At 46.1% G+C, this 17707-nt stretch overlaps 1 protein-coding gene across 1 annotated transcript in view; it reads right to left on the bottom strand.

Moving 5' to 3' along the window:
- Window positions 1–59: 59 nt before the first annotated feature.
- RND1 (Rho family GTPase 1) overlaps window positions 60–17707 on the bottom strand; it is a 43204-nt gene continuing 25556 nt past the window's right edge. The window contains exons 3-5 of the mRNA XM_086963727.1: window positions 4119–4228; window positions 2921–3055; window positions 60–1028 (exon numbers count right to left, since the gene is read on the bottom strand). Coding sequence (XP_086819853.1) covers window positions 783–1028; window positions 2921–3055; window positions 4119–4228 — 491 coding nt within the window. The 3' untranslated portion in view covers window positions 60–782. The remainder of the gene's footprint in view (window positions 1029–2920; window positions 3056–4118; window positions 4229–17707) is intronic.

Genomic DNA, 17707 nt, shown 5'->3' with positions numbered 1-17707 from the left:
ATTACCGACCACCTCGTGAGGTGTTCGCTTGTGTTAGGACTTCATTGTGACATCATGAATTTATCCTTTCAATAAATACAATTTTATTAGTTCTGGGACATTGAGCAAACACTTTTAACAGATGTAACCTTAAAAAAAATTATAACTTACACCAGTCCCTTCCCACTGGCCTTCAGCAAAAAAGAAAACTTTTCACAGCTTTAAGTTGAACATACAATTGAACTCCCAAAACCCCTGCCTAGCCCGAGAACCACCTTGGAGGAGGAAGATTTGCTACTAATATTTTTTTTTACACTGCTCCCTTCAGTTTCTGGAAAGCTAGTAGTGCAGCTGCCACTGGTGTTTAACTACTTGGCGCGGTTGGTGATGCCCACTTTTAGGATACTGGGCCAGCACTGGAAGGAAAAGATGGGGGGGCCCAGAAAGGGGGTAAAAGAATTGGATTCTTCAAATTTTACCCAGCTCTCAGATCTCCCCCTAATGTGCATTAAAAGTCTTTGTGCAAATGTATTGCTGGCACGGAGAGGGGAACGGTTCACCATTCGCCGCTTCCCCCAGCCCACTCGCCTTAGTCTGTTGGTTCCCTTGGGTACCCCCTGGGTGTCTCCCTGGGTAGCCCCTAGGTGTGAGGGCCTGGTCCAGCACAACCCTCAACAGCAGGCCCAGCCTGTCCAAGCCCCTCCCTCTGCCCCCTCCCGCCAAGCGGTGACCTTGAAAAACGCAAAATAATGTCCAATGTCAATGAGTGACCCCCCTCCCGGCGGCGGGAGGAGCTGCAGGTCTTACATGATGCAACAGCTTCTGGTTTTCTCCTTTTTGAAGGTGGAGGAGATGATCTCAGAGCGGCTAGGGAGGTGCAGCAGCCGCTTGGACAAGCTGCGCACAGGAGTCTTGCGCACTGGGGGTGGGGCCTTGTTCATGCACAGCGTGGAGGCGCTCCGGAAGATGCTATGCACACTCTTCTCCGAGGTGAAGGCGGAGCTCTCCAGGTACAATTCAGCACCTAACTGCTTGGATGCAGCACAACCCTGTGGAAATAAGAAAGGACAAGCAGAATAGGTCAGGACACTGCATCTTTAGACAGTGAAGGGGCAAGAGTGGCTACATGAGGGTTAAGGAACATCAGGAACCACGGACGCGGATTAACCAAAATGTGGGTGTCACAGAAATTACATCAAAGATTTGCACATAAATAAAATCATGGATTTGACCCCTTCTCCTGCTATTATTCCCTAAAATGCCCCTGTTCGTTGCAGAGGGGCTAATGAATGGACGAATACAAAATACAGTAATACTCATGTGCTTCCGGAGTCAGTTTGCTTGCTGTTTCTACAACTGACTTCATGACCTTAGAGACCAGAGGTAGCAATGGGCAAACAAGAGTAAAAGTTGCCAGTCACTTCTTCAGAAAAAACAGAGCTCTTAGGAGCACTTTCATGTGGACTGCGTTGGGATATAGAGAGTGTTCCACAATGCTAACATGGAGACAGACTCTTGGATACATATGCATTTGGGAACTTAAATATGCAGCGGACCCGCCCTTGAGAGCAGATGTTGAATATCTCCAAGATCAACCATAAGTGCAGAACCAGGCACAAGAAAAAGATAGCATGCACCCAAGAGGATGGAGAGGCAGATGGTAATTTTGAACTTTAGTCACCGTCAGCTGGCTTTACCAAGCAACCGCCTGCTGCCAGCAGGCCTTCATCATTAACATTATTATATTACCAAATTCATAAAGCGCATAGCTACCCAACAAGGGTTTCCCAGCACTATGCTCCTCAAGGTACCACAAGCCAAGTCATTACTACACAGAAACAGGTCCTGTGTCTACACCATGGGACTCATTGCCAGCTAGCCACCTATGCCATCCCAGTCTTAGAATTGACAACAACAACCATAACTGATGGGGAACTTTTGCCAGCGGGTGGAATGTGTTGGGCCTTGCCAGCAGGTGGAATGTGTTGGGCCTTAACAGACAGCCCATTATCCATGTTGCGGGAAGACCTGCAATTGCCTTTTAGTAGGACTTCCTGCCCCGGTCTGCTTGTGGGACTCCATCGCGGTCTGTGGGATACACTAGTCCCAAAGAGCAGCCCTTGTCCTTGGCTAGGTTCTTCTGAACCAGATTGCCATTAGAATCACACTCCCTGGTCTCATACTGCCAACTAGACCACATTGCCTTCAGGTTGGTCTGACTGAGAGTCACTACAGCAACCTGCTGATAAGACATCCCTTTTCACTATCCTCTGCTGGCAGCAGAGGTTTCCGTCTCACCCAAAGTGCTCAATGGAAACTGCAACTCCTGCCTCTCAGTTAAACGGTGTACCCATGGCTACCTTTGGGATCTCGCCAATGTTCTGCCATGACTTTCATAGGTATGCCCCGGGGCAATCTCCGCCAGATTGTCAGAGCACAACCTCCCCATTGCTACTTGTGAGACTCCCAAGCAACCTGGTTTTACTTGCCAAAAGGGACCCCTTTTCTTGTGGCTGCCGCTTAGAAAAACCTGTTTACCAGTTAGTGAAACGTCCCCAGGTCTTAATTTATACAAATAAAAAGGTGGAGCGGCCCAGTGTTTTTCTAAAGTGCCCACTGTTGCAGCATTCCAAGGATGCCTGATAGCAAGGCTGTCTAATTCGGATTCTACCACCACTATACTTGACTCCTATATCTAACGCTTGCAGGTTCGTTTTCACCTTTCTCCTTTTATCCCAGTTAAAAAAAAAAATCTACTTCACTTTCCGGTCTTTATCTTGCTCTGGGTCAATGTCGAATGATGAAAAATCCCCAAAAATGAATGCCGGTGGCCAACACCTGCAACCACCGGCACAAATTAAGCACTGATCTCCCGCCCGTGCTCTTGTCTGCTTGAGGAAATCACTGCCCCTGACTTTGGGTAGATTCGGGGCACACTCACCTGCTCAAATGACACTGGAACTAGTTTCTGGTGGGAAAGCTCCATGAGCGTGCTCAGGTCTGTGCGAAGGTCAGACTTGCAGCCAATCAGCAGCATCCTGGTGCTGGGGCAGAAATCCAGCACCTCTGTTTTCCACTGCATAGGGAAAACACACCAAATATTACAAATCAGAATTGGCGTGCTGTAAAATCAGAAAAACGCTAATCACACAACTAGACTGGCAAGGTCAGTCTCATTGTAAGTTCTTACACTATCACTATCGTTTGTGACAAGCAGAGGGTAAAGGACACAAAGAAACAATATGCATGTGGCCAGAATCTAAATCCAACTGAAAAATTGGAGATTAAAAGATATTGCCCACCTCTGCCCCAAAAAAAAAAAACAGCCCTGGTATATTGGTGGTCATTTTTGGCACACTTTGGGCAGCTATGGCATGATTGTGCCCACACTTTGTATTGAGTGCCCTGACAAAATGGTGGACAACTATGCATAGGGTGGGCCTCCATGCGCATGCACTCCCTTTCTTTGGTAGAATGCTGGCCCTGGCATAATGGTGTGAATTCCTGGCCTATTGTGGGCATCCACGGCACGATGATGCCCTTCACTGGTAAAATATTTGCTCAGGCATAATGAAGACAATTCCTAGCATACGATGGACATTCATGACAGGATGATACTCCTCCTAAGCATGCCCTGCCCATAGCATGATATTGTCAATCAGTGACATATTGTGGCTATCCATGGCTCGAATGTGTGAAATGTGAGCATGCAAGGCAAAATCTATCCATGTGTTGCAGTAGTGCATGCGAGTACCTGATGTAAATGGTAAATCGAGATTTAGGCACACTCCGGACTGCTCCCCTAAACACCCTGCACGAAAACACTTAAAGCTTTGGTTGTGCCAAAGTGAAAGTAGGCAGGAGCCTTTAAGAAAAAAAAAAAGTTGTGCCCTGTGATTTGTTGAGCCGCCACTGCTACCAGAACTGAAGTTAAACAAACAAGCCTAGATTGACTGAGCTACAGTTTCTGGGTCTGTCCTTTTCCTCCCTCCCACCACAGGCAGATGGGGAGAGCTAAACTGTGTCCTACAGTAGCAGAATTCAGCGCAAGCCTGATTTGGGCCCCGTTTCGCCCACCCTCGGTGCAGTTGGGTGCACGCACTCCCCAGCCCTCCATCGAGGTCATAGCGCCCACTCACCTTCTTTAGCGCGCTGTCCAGGGTGTCCGGCCGGCTGATGTCGAAGCACAGGAGGACGGCGTCGGAGTCGCTATAACAGAGGGGCCGCACATTGTCGTAGTACGGAGAGCCTGGAAGAAACAAGGGAAGATTTGAGGTAGCTGCTACAGACCATTTGGCGCTACAAGGCAGTCTCGTGTCTGACTCTGAAGTGGGACCAAAGTATAGCTTTTCTGTCCAGCACCGTGCCAAGGTCGCCATGGGCCCGGGTGCAAGTGTGGAAACCGTCCCGTTGACTGCAGTTAGGGTAAAACTGCAGCAGTTATCCCCTCGGGACTCTGAGCCCCGGTGCCACTGCACCTGCTGCAGCGATGGTAGCTACGCCCTGCTGCTGCTGTGTAGGCGCTGCCCGACAGGTGCTCAGTTTTGCTATGCAGACCCAGGGTGAATGAGCTCGGGTGACAAGACAGACTTCGCGGTGGGAGCCAAACCCGGATTAAACGCTCCACGAGATAGCTCTGCTGTCCGGCCTACAGCTAATAAGATCGCCATAACCAGACGTATTCCTGACGTCGGAGACCTGGGCCCCTAGAACTACGTTACCTGGGCGATGGCTCTGCTGCCCGACTCGTTGGCCTGTACAAGCTGTGTAACCTCAGAGCATCACTGCTGTCCGGCTCAGAGCTGCGAAACCTGAGTGTAGCTCTGCCAGCGGAAGTCTGCCTACTCCGTTCTCTGCCCAAGGCTGTAGGACCCACAGGCTGAGAGATGGCTCTGCTAAGCATGTACATGACTATGGCTGTCCTTAAGTAAACTGGTGCCCCATGACACTACCTACAGACCGTGCAATGCTGGAAGGCGGCGTGTCAGACAATGAGCAATGCTTTCCTACAAAGTAGGGTGTGAGCAAGAGGAATAGCAACACTTGAGAAGATGCGGTGGTGTTTTACACGCACCTACGACAGCCTCCCTAGGGCGTACCGCTTAAAAGATAATATAATTTTTTTAATGACGTTTCAAGGTGAAGGTGTAAAATGCAACTCTAGTTGAGATGTAAAAAAATAAGGCAAGCAAAGGTACGGGTAGAATATTCGGAGTGCAAAGAACGAGCCCACCCAATAACAGTCAGGACAGAGGGCAGCCCGGGCTCGTGGAAACTGCGCCCTCCCTCACCCAAATTCCTCCGCCAACTCTCTCCAGTCCCCGTTTCCCTCTTTAGGTGCCACCACCCCATCTATACCTTTCATATAGTTAGCAGTGTAACAGGATCTTAAGGGTTATATTTTTAGGGCTGCCACTGCCTGGGCCATGAGAGTGACCCCCACCCGCGTTCGTCTCCACCATTGCACCCCACCTCCCCCATCAGACTCTCATCCCAGACAATCTGTGCTCTGAATGACAAACACCCCTAGAGCGTTGCCATGGAAACTGGATGGAGGAACGAGGGTACCACTGAGATGGAGAGGAGCGCAGAAGATGCAAACATACATCCCCGTCGCAAACAGGCGTGTTCGGAGCCTTCATGCATGACCCCCCTTACAAGCTGTAACTCATGGATGCACCCCACTAAAACCCCCACCCCGGCCCTTTACGGCAAGGCCTCAGTTTCACATTCTGGAGGAAGGAATGTCAGGGAGAGGGGTGAGTGAGAACGATGGTGGCGACAGGAGCACTAAGAGAAGCTCGTTTGTAGAAGGTTTTAGCTCCCATTGATCTCACTTTGACACCAAACCTACAAATTCTGCCAAGAGGCGAGTCCGCTAAAAGTCTGCACTGTGCGAGTGCCCAAAGGGACGCTCTTGCTGGGGCACAAACTCACTCATCCACTGCCTCATTGGGACACTGTCACTCATCCATACACTCTCCCACATCCTCACCAGGACACTCGATTAACCATTCCCTAAAACACTTTCCAACTCCAGACAGTGCGCAGCTGCTCACACAGCCACTCCCTCACCAAGACAGCTGCTCACAAATCCACCCCCACTCGTCAAAACACTCATTTAAACACAAAATAACTCATAACACTCCAGTAACACAATCACGCCCTCAAGCATTTAACAATTCACTCCCTTACTTACACTCACTCAAACACACCTAACAAACATCTACGTATTGAAATGACTCCCTCCTTTCCTCCATCAATCGCTAACTGAAGTATTCGCCAATTCACTCAGCCACTACCTGACTCACCAAACTTTCACATCCGTGCTTAATTTGCAACTGTGGTTTCCGGTGCTCGGCATCAGCACCTATTTGTCAACACCGGCCTTTATGACAGTCTGCCAAATGTTGGCACGGTTTGTCTAATTTAGAGATGAACACAACAGTTCTTTATTAATGCATTTAACATTTAAAAAATTGCAATATCTGCTGCCCAAGCCATTCGTATAGCTTGTGGGGCTGGAATAGTCGGAATTGTCACACTTGTAGGAGAGTGATGGTTAGTAGCCTGTGTTGGCGCAGCCAATAGGTAGTGTAAACTGCAGTGGCCTAATGACGAGGGCCCTCGCACGTATGTGTGTGTAATATGATTATATATATATATATATATATATATATATTTTTTTTTTTTTTTAACAAATGAAACACTGTTTCACGTAAAGGCTCAGCCACACATCCATCTATCACCCACTTGCCAAGACACTCAACTATAACTTACAAACAGTGACGCTTTCAAACCAGTCGCTCACTCACTCAATTCAGCCAACCCGTTCATCTAAAATTTAACCACTCCTCCACCTCCTTACTTGTTCTGCCACTGTCCTTCCCGCTCCTCTATCACCCACTCACTACCTCATTCACTCACCCAGATGTCTGCTCATTCAATTCCTCACCCAATAATCCACCACAACCTCACACACCCAGTCACCCACAAACTCACTACAAGGAGCAAGTGTCTGCCCCCACCTCCAAGAAACAGGCACACACAGAGGTCAGTGTTGTGCACAAGCCCTTACACCAGGGCACTCCATCCCCCCACCTGGACAGGACTGTTACCCCGAGACCTACGATTCGGTCCCTACTATCAGACCCCCCCCCCCCCCCCCCCCAAGCACAGAGCTCTCTGAGGCAGTTACATTCTGCCCACTTTCAAGGGTTGACCTTCCCATGCTAGTACAGTCTAGATGGTGTGTGCTTCAGTCAGTCAACGACAACCAGTAATTTCATCTCCTGCCCTAGGTGAGGGGGTGTCTAGTGAAGAAGTACCCCCAGATACCAGGAGTGTTCCGCTCAGTCGATACCATCCAAAAACACTATTTTCCCAGAACCGTCATGGAAGCCCGGTGAACAATTGTGTTTTGGTTTAGTTAATGTATTAGGTGATTCACTAACTCACCAAAAGGGCTTTTTGGTGTTACATAAGTGGCTGTGTAATCAGTATTACTTAAAGATGTGCATTCTCTAAGATTTCCTGAACAGGATGAGAGGATTGTTCACGTAACTGAACACGTAAGGCATTCCACAGCTCGGCTGGGGTCACTGAGAAATCTTGAACGAGGAATGTAGAAGCAAACTATGGGGATTTTCAAAAGAAACTTCCCATTGGAGTAAAACCACCTGGAAGGGAGCCAAAGGATCATTTCTGGGCCATACAAGCAGAGATATTAGAATTAACAGCTGTATGTACAATAGTTACAGCTGTAAAGAAGACTCTGCCCTGCACTGGTAGTGGATGTAGTTTGTTTCTGGCCGAGGTCCCTAAATAAAGATTTTTCAAATTCCGAAAGTAAGCAAATTGCTACATTTGGAACCATAATAATCTATTCAGTTAGTTAAAACCATGACAATATTACATGCACCATTTCAAAAAATTACCTAAAAGTTACATTGTTCTAAAAACATAAGATATACATAATTATTAAAATATTCTTCAGCTTTTCTCATTGAGCTGATTTAGCTTTCAGTCCTTGTTCATGAATGCTTGAAAACTATCAATTTGCAGTTCATTTGGGAATTGGTAGAATCCAGTCCCCTTATAATCGTGGTTCTACAAGATTATATGCCTCTGTCCAAGAACACTCTCCGTAGAAATGTAATTTGCTCTGGTTGCAGTATCTTACAGTGGCATACAAGATGAACCAAATCTTCCTTTTTATTTCCACAAAGCCTGCATTTTTGGTTCTCCATATGCATCCATTCGCGGGGCATCTGCAAGAGTGAGGAACTTTCCAAAGCGCAATGCAATTATTTGTCTTTTTACGTGAAAAGAAAAAGTGGAGTCCAAATAGGCCACTTGTTCCAGTGATTTATAGCTATTGATCACTGTCTAAGAATGAGTTCTTTTGGAAAATATGCCTTTATCAACCAGCAGCGAATGGAACTTTGCGGCCTTGTTTAGTGTTAACTTGAAGGTTGGGTAGGGCATATGTTTATTCGAGAGATTAGCAGTACAGGTAACCTTTAGTGCATGTTCCAATAATATATTGGCTGGCGAGGTTTTATCCTGTTCCAATTCCTGCCATAAGGATTTGTTGAGACTATTTTCCTCTACATTTTGTTTTATCTGATGCAACACTTTTATGCATGTGTAGTCTCTGCCCAATGTTTCGTTCAATAGCCCAAACTTTAAGCACATTTGCGCTGGTGAGGCGGTCTTAGGGAGCTGTAGAACCTTTTTTATAAATAAATACTCGTTTAGTTGGTTTAGAGATTCAGAATCCTTCCCATGCATAGCAGCACTGGTGTTTGCAGTCCTTTAGCAGAAATAGTCCGCAATAACGGTCTTAATGAAGGTCCCTCCAGTTTCTTTTGTAAGTGCTTTATGGGCAAATGTTCGGGCCCCCGCTCGCTGCGTCATATTTTTTTCTGGTCTTGAAATGATAACTTATCTACATAAAATCCCAAATACTTGTAGCACGATACATTCTCTAAAAGGTTGGCTTTTAGCCTAATGTTATGAGGAGAGGCTATTCAGTTTGTAATGAGCATTGATTTAGTTTTAGAAAAATCAAGTTCCAATTTATTTACAAACAGACATTCAGAGAGTTAGTTTAATAGTCTTGTCAAGCCCACCTTAGTTAAAAAGAAACTAGATCTGCGTAGGCAAGATGCAACAATTTTAATTTGCCCAACTTCGGTGAATGTGAATTAATTCCAACAAGCTTTCTGAGATGAATAAATTAAATGGGTGCGGAGCCTGCACTCACCCCTGTTTTAGACCCATGGTGGTATACACCTTTCTGGATAATCTAGCTCCCTTCTCAAGCTTCACACAAACCCAGGTATCCGTGTAAAACAGCAGTAGGCCCCTCAATATTCTCTCCAGGATATTCCAGGATTTTAATTTAATCCACATATGTTTCCGGTCCACGTTGTCAAAAGCAGCTTTTAAATCTATATAACACAGATGTAGGTCCTGTTTCCTGGTTTTGCATTTTCAGCAATCAGAGAAATTGACAGGATATTCAAGATAGTTCAGATGCCCTTTATAAATCCGGTTTGATTTTTTGGTATTAAATTACATTCTCTTGACCAGTCTGCCAGATCCTTAAGGATAAGTGAGGCAAAATGCTTGGCTTCAACATCCTGTAAGGCAATTAGCCTATACTTTTTAGGATTGGATCGGTCACCTCCTTTGTAAATAGAGGGTAATTATTGATCCCTGCCAACTTTCTGGAACTAGATTATTGATTTGTAGAAAGTTGGCAGAGATCAATCATTACCCCTATTTACAAAATAGGTGACAGATCCATTCCTAAAAATTATAGGCTAACTGCCTTACAGGACGTTGAAGCCAAGTATTTTGAACCAACTGAAGTTGCACAGTACTTTTTTTTGGTGCCAACCACAAAAGCAGGCAGTCAGTTTATTCTTGATATTTTCAAAAGTTTGTAGACATCCACCACCTGATTGCATTCCAGGTGTCCAATGCTTTGCACAATGTCCCAGATGCCGATAAACCCCGGCAGTTGCCAACATTTTTTGCAGAAGCTTTTAAGACCATTGTCAACAATAATTTGGGTGTTAAGCCTTTTGCTAAAATAGCAGCTCAACCGCAAACTCAGACGGCCAAGTCTAATAAAGACGACCACCCAGTTTCCTAAACAGAATAGGAAAAATTAACAAGCATTTACAATGCAATGGTCTCGGCATTATTAAAGGTAGAGCTTTTGGCATTGCTCATGACATTTTTTTTTTTAAACAAATAAATAGTATTGTCATTTACAATGGCAATAGGTGAGCATTAGAGAGTAGTAAAGCGTATTCGCGGACACAGAGCCACACACAGACAGAGCCGCGCACACAGACAGAGCCGTGTGTGTGTGTGTGTCTCTGTATCCGGGAATACTCTCTACTACTGTCTAATGCTCACCTGTTGCCATCGTAAATGACAATACCATTTATTTAGGTTTAAAAAAAAAAATGAAAAAAATGTCATGAGCAATGCCAATAGCTCTACCTTTAATAATGCCGAGACCATTGCATTGTAAATGCTTGTTTCTATTTTCAGTACTGGTTAAAAGAGAAAACTACAAGTCCCCCGAAGAAATTGCAGGTTAAAATTAGACTTGTCACACAAAATAGGGGCAGTCTCTACCCCCACAAATACAGCACGTTTTGGTTGTGTTCATGTTGTATCCGTGCAATGCCGTAAAGCAGCTCTGAAAACGTTACTGAAAAGCCAAAACGTTTGTTTTCTTCATGCACATTATTTTCCATTCTTTTTTATTCCCACGCCTTTACCTCGTTTCTCTCTTCTCGTTGCATTATTGTCCTTCCCCCTCACTCCAATCTTTTGTTTGCACCAATTACTATTATCTTCCCCTCGTGCCAATTTCTTTCTGCTCGCATTTTCCTTCGGTAGTCACGATCTCCTATTATCTTCCTCCTTTACTTCGCATTTTATTTTCTGCATTTATTAGACATTGAACGAGACTGTTGTTGCAAGAAATCAGCTCCGAAAGCAAGGAAAACAAACTGAGCCTGTTCAGCGCCCTACAGAGATGCAGCCAGAGGGCCAATTTGGACAGCGTACCTCAGCTCGGCGAGCTTCTGCTTCTGTCTGCTAAAGGGGCATTCTTCTACAATGGGCGTGGCTAGAGCGCAGTCGTCCAATAGGGCAGAGCTACGAAACTAACCGAAGGGCAGGACAAATAAGTTTTAGGTGAGATGCGAGATATTAGACAACAGAAATAATGGCCCCCAATGTCACGGTTTGTACGCCTCCAGGGCACTCACTGTAACAAGTCCTAAATCCCTTTAAGAGTGCAGTTTAGGGAGTGCTGCTGGTTGCCCGCGGGACCCAAGCTGAGGGATGTGGGGGCAAAAGTCGGCGGGGCACAGTGACGAGAATCTGTCTTCACCCCCCCCTCCCCCTTACCCCCACACACCCAGGCTGGATCAGACACCCTGGCACCGGGCGAGACTTGGAATAAGAGTTTCATTGTTGCAGCTACCCATGTGCTCGACTCTGCAGCAATGCACACTACTGTCACTGTGCCCGATACATACTTTAGGAGGACTAAAGCACATGAGATAAGGCGATGTGTCCAGGATCACACGTTTGTGTAACCCCGGGATTAGAGCTACCGCCACTGGGTTCCAAAATAAGCATTTCACCCACCATATCCCACGGGCAGCGCTCTACCAACTTCTTCTCGGTTGTAAGTACGTTCATCGCCCACCCTCTTCTTCTGCACAAGGGGCTTATGTAAAGTTTCTGCCCTCTTCCTAGCACTTTGAATAATTCTGCAGCCCCAGCCCGTCCACCCCTGCCGCAACAGCGTCCAGGCCTGCCGCGAAGACAACAACAACTAAAAAAAAAAAAAAAAAAAAATGGCGGCCGAAATTTTCGGGATTGGGGGCGTGTTTTGTGTTTGAGTGACACACAACGTCACTATCTCAAAAACAGCAAAACTTACGCCCCCAAATCCGAAAAAGACAGGGCTAAATTGGAGTGACGCATCTCTCCTCGAATGGCTGGCCTCCGTTTAGGAAGCCAGCCAATGGAGGAGAGACGGGCCAGGGAGGCGGGTTCTAAAGCCCTACTAAGATACATTAAATCTCCTCCCCAAACTGCGCAAGCGCAGCCTTTAGGTCCTCGACCTAAAAACAGGGGAAGCAGCAAAAGAAACTAGGGTCGCGTCCTGCACCACCGATACCAGTGTCTACTGAGCGCACATATGATTTGCGCGACAGCGCAAGTATAAGTCACCTGATAGATTTCAGGTTCCTGATCAACATTCTACTCGTTCTTTACAGTAAAGAACGGTCTCACAAACCGGTGGCGGAGAACGCGGCAGAGGCCGGTGTACCCCACAAGGACGTGAGCAGCCCCGCCAGACAGAAGGTAAAGGTAAGCAGGACGACTTTCAACGCTAACGCCCTCAGTTTCAGAAAAAGAAAGTTGCTGCTTTAACAGCGAAGTATGCCACGGATAGTGAGAACACAGCTTCGGAACCAGACATGGGCGCCAACGCTGCTAGACAGCGCAGCGCAGGTTACAGTAGTGCGGCAAGTACTGCATCCGTATCTGAAGGGGCCAGCAACTGAAACGTTCACCGTAGAGACAGCGGTCACTAGAGTGGCTCCCCCGACAGACTATATGACAGTCCTTTCAATTGAAGGTGACACACAGCGTAAAATAAAAAGGGATTTTTTGGGAAAATCTGCCCTCTACATATGACATTTTGTTGGCCGAGGCAGACTGGCCCCCACCTTTCGTTTTGGCCGCTCCGAAAGGGGAGGTGATCCTCCCTAGTTTCGAACACACTGGGCCGAAGGAGCAGGAGCAGAATTTTGCAGAAGAGTGGGCTAAGGTGCCTGCACCGGACTCAAGTCGGATGGGACAAACTATCGCCAAGACACGAGATTCCATTGCGGTCTATGCCACAGCCTCAACCCCAATATCCCATGCGTGAGAAGCGAGAGCTCCTGTTGCAGAAATCCTTGATCAATTGGAATATCATGGTGTGATTGAAACATGTGCGTCGCTCATGAATAATCCTCTTTTTACTGTAACCAAATCTGATGGGTCGTACCGCCTAGTATTGGATTACCGACATTTGAACTCATTGTTGGACCTGCATGGTACAGAATACTCACAGTTCAGCCCTTGTGGATAGTCTCGTGAGAAAAAGGTTTAAGACCACACTTGACTTATCCAAAAGCTTTTTTAGCCATAACCTGTCCTATCTTAGGAGTCAATGGACAGCTTTCACTTCTGGGGGCAAACAAAGATAGTTCAAAAGATTGGCCATGGGTTATAAAAATAGCCCAGGCGTCTTTGCCGCACATGTCAGTTAGAGAGGATCAGTCCTAATGCGTACTCGTATGTGGATGATATTTACCTCACAAACGACAAATTATGGTCGCATCTGTGTCGCATTAACCGCATCATTGTTAGGTTTGCGGACTTTGGTTACAAATTTATCTTTGCAGAATCACACATTGCTGAATATACAGTGTTGTTTCTCTGCTATGAGCTCAACATTGAAGGTCGAGGTTTGGCACCTCACTTTCTGGAGAAGTGCACACAGTTGCACGCTCCAACTCTGAAGAAACTACAATCTTTACTGTTTTTTAAATTTATTTTTGGCCGTACTTACATTCCCGATTATGCCCAGCGTATCAAGCCGCTATATGCCTTGATACAACCAACTCGGACCAAATCTTGCTGGAGGCCTGAACATTCAGCTATATTGCAAATTTTGCAGGCTGGTCTTCTTGAATCTAAATTCTTACCAACACGTGACAACTACACAAACCTGGTAATAAGAATTGTGCCAGGCGAAGTGGGTTTCATGTACTTGACGTTTAATGAAGGAGAGACGGTCCCTATTGTTACAAGTCACTTTTGTACACTTCGGCTGAAATGCGCATTTCCTCTGTCGAAAAAGTTGACTGCAGTGCAGATAGAGATTCTAATAGAGAGAGCGCTGTCGCAGGGGAAACGCTTGTTGGTTGTTACACCGTATCCTGCCCTTGAGGCAGTGGCCAAAGCCAGTGTACCAAATTCAAAAGTTTTGCATTCACGTTGGATACAATGGGCAACATCCTTGAAGTCTCCGGATGTTACGTTTATCTTGGATTTCTCATTGCAGACTCAGGAGTACTTACAGTATGAATTTGTAACATGCAAGCCCCGAATTTACCCTGCATTTCAAAAGGTAATCTGATGCCAGTTATGACACCAACTTTCATGCTGCTAGCCAACGGTAGCCATTTACTTTTAATTAATGAAGATTGCTGCGGTATGCTGGCAGGGATTCCGTACATTGTGACAGTCTCCCAACTCGTAGTTTGCTGTAAAAAGGTGCTTTTCCAGCCCCCGCATGGGAGACTCGATGTGTCCATCTGCCCTTCAAATCCGACCTTGAAAGCAGAGTTCAGCAAGATGAGTAGAATTAGGGCTCTATTGTCCCAGAAAGAAGTCGCCCTTACTTCTTCCCATGATACATTTGACCTTCACGTGGCAAACACTCGCACCAAGGTGCATGCGCTTTTAAATACTGATCTCCCACTTAATTTCGGCGCTTTGATTCACACTATATTCAATGCCTTGTCAACAACTGGCTTGGCGCATTTTTTTTTTTTTAAACCGTGGGCTCCAACTTTGTGACCTCATTCCAAACTGGATTTGGCGTGATGCTGGCATTTTTTCATTCATCTTTTTCCAGCATCTTCGGTGGGTTACCATTAATTCTCGCCTTGGCTGCCGGTGTGCTTCTGTGGATTTGCTTGCTCAACCATGGCTGCACAGTCTGTGTCACAAGACAGCCTACCCCGGCTGCTCCAGCTTCGCAACCGGATGCTTGAATATTATGGAACACTACCTCTGGCCACCTTGTGTAGCCTATGGATTATCCTTCCGGTTCTCCTACTTTACATGCGTGCAACCGGTTTTCCATTGCCTGGATTGCTGTTTTGAATGGGCTCTGGATTTGTGTCTCTGCAATACGGTATCTCCTGCTCCGGATTATGATTAGGATTGACTAATGAGTCCCTTAGTGCCTCATGAGTTGGACTGTTCTGGTATCGGGATTATGGCCTGTGCGGCGGCGCATGGAGTCCTAGGGAATTGGAATATATGTGTGGCTGCACATGACCTCCTGGAATGCAGTTATCTCAAAGAACACACAAGTTGTCCTCTGATGGTGCTAGAGGCTCCAGCTATCGAAGAACATGTATGTTCCTTCACTTAATTAAATTGCATGGATGAAGTATTTTCTGATATGACTTCCTCTTAGAGGCTGTTGCAACGTACTGTGCATATACGCTGATGGGTTAAATTGGCATTTGTCCATCTTCAAAACGTGCTGTACTCGAGAAAAAAAATGTCTATTTTTTCCATCTCTGTGATGGGCGGTATTCCCCCTTTCTTGGTTTTTATTTTTTCCTTACTGCTTCGAACTTATTACTTCCATTTATCCAGTTTGGCAATTTTTGAACTTGGTTCTGTCTCACTTGAACTCTGCGTTCCTAAATTGCTTCCCTTCTTGTATGTGGTCCGATCAGGGGAAAGTGTAGTGAAGACAGGGCCTTGCTTGCACACATTGCTATGTTAACATAAGCTTATTAGAAGTTTAAAACGCCATTATGCCACTTTGCACTACATATAATTGTTGTTGTAAGTTAAACTGCTTCATTTTCCTCGCTTGAGAACTGTCTGTTTTTCACACCCCTAGACTTACACCACAACCTTAGTCTGTGCACTGCGTGCAGAAGTCTTCAGTCACCATAACAATGTATGCTGTTATTCAGGTTGATAGGCCCACGCTCCAGACACAACACGCACACAGCTGCAACCAACTGAAATTCTAGTGCCTTTAATATTACAGTACATGCAGGGCCGGACTGAGAACCAAAACCGGCCCTGGCAAAGTGGTCGGCCGGTCACCTGGGGGTGCGACCAAGCTCTTTGCCGGGGCCGGTTTTCGCCAGATTGTTACAGGGCCGATTTTGCAGCTCTGCTGCAAAAACGGCCCTGTAACAAAAACGGCCCCCAGGGGCCCAAAACCGGCCTCCACCCTTGCGGCGCACCGTGAATTGCCCGGTGCCCGCAATGGCCAGTCCGGGCCTGACTACATGCATGATTTGAGCACTTGGAGAAAAACTTTTTCCAGTGACCAAGAGCTTTGCTGGTCCTGTGATGTGATTCACCTCTGCTGATCTTCAAGCCTAAGAGACCTACTTTTATTATAAAACCTAGTTCCTAGCAGGGGAGGGTGGTTCACAAGGCGCTGTAGGACCGGTTTCCACTATCATAATAATATGATTTCTCCCTTTGTGTTTTATGGAATTGTAACAATGCTGATTGTTTTATTTCTAATCATATGCCTGCTTATGTTAGCCAAAATACTGCATCTAAGAGCATGTCGTTAAAATAAACATTTTAACCTTTTCCATGTCTCCGATTACTCACGTTGTGGACTGGTATGAGAGTGTTCTTGATTCCCACCATTCCTGAGAGTACCCTAAGTCGCAGGTTCTGGGTTGTCTAATCATTGATAGCTTCGCTGTAAGACAGAGAGCTAATGAGACACGATGCTAGTCGGATAGGGGTTCTGGGTACTGAGGTGAGTTTTTTTGGTACACCACAATTCACTGAGGTCCTGGTTTCCTGTGCAAAGTTCTGTGCAGGAGCAGAATCCCCGCAACATTGTGGTATAGAGTGTAGTGCCGCAGCGTATAGTGGCATACAGTGGATTGGCAGAGTGAAGGGGCAGGGAGTGCATCAGCCAAGAGTGCAGTGGTGTAGATTGCAGTGTTGCAGAGTGGCGTGGCTTAGACAGGGGTGGTGTAGCGTAGAGTGCATGCATTGCCACAGAGCAGAGTCGTGCAGAGTGTTGTGGCGCAGAGTGGAGTGGTGTAGAGTAGAGTAGAGTGGATTATGCATAGTGTGGCAGCACACTGCCATTACAGACCACACATTTCAATTGAACCAACCATTATATTTGAGCAGACATAGTTTTACTAAAAAAAATGCACTGCGCAAATAATGTGTGGAGACGGCATCAACTAGTGTATTGATTTAATCATGTTAATTATTTGTTCCCAACACACTTCCGAATTAACAAAAAATGTGCTACATTTGTGCTTTGCGAATTCAGTTATATTCTAAAATACTGTCACAGTTCATTTAAATGTTGTTGTGTGCTAGGTTAAACAACTTTCCCTCTATCCCTAGTATCCAGCAAGATTATCCCATAAATCCACTTACTTTGAAGTCAGAGAAAGAAAAAGTAAACACCAAGCTCCCTCAGAAGACAGAGTGACATTTGACCTCGGTCTTTGAATGCACAGCAAATGTGACGGCACAAGAATAATATTTAAAGGTCTGTTTACAGAAAGGAACACTCGTGGAAGAATACAAGGAGAGGTAGTCTGAAAAGGCTTTGCCCCTTGGGATGGCCTAACTGAACCTGGATAGCCTAAAACAAATAAAGCCAGCAAATAGAAGGCCAGAACACGCTAGTTACAAACCATAAAGCCAATGGTAAGCAATGGGCAATGCACACCCAGGGAAGCTTTCTGAATGTCCCAAGATGTCTATAGCGAACCAGACAGCGGTGCTGTCTGGCAGGCTTCGACCTAAAAAGGGAGACAATGTGTTTTATTCTGTAGGCATGATTTATGCCAGGCCAAGACAGGTCCTCTGAGCCCCA

This window comes from Lissotriton vulgaris, chromosome 1_1 (genome assembly GCF_964263255.1).
Source record: "Lissotriton vulgaris chromosome 1_1, aLisVul1.2, whole genome shotgun sequence".
Classification (NCBI taxonomy): domain Eukaryota; kingdom Metazoa; phylum Chordata; class Amphibia; order Caudata; family Salamandridae; genus Lissotriton; species Lissotriton vulgaris.
Note: the sequence above shows the minus strand (reverse complement) of the source record. Positions and strands in the feature narration are given on the sequence as shown.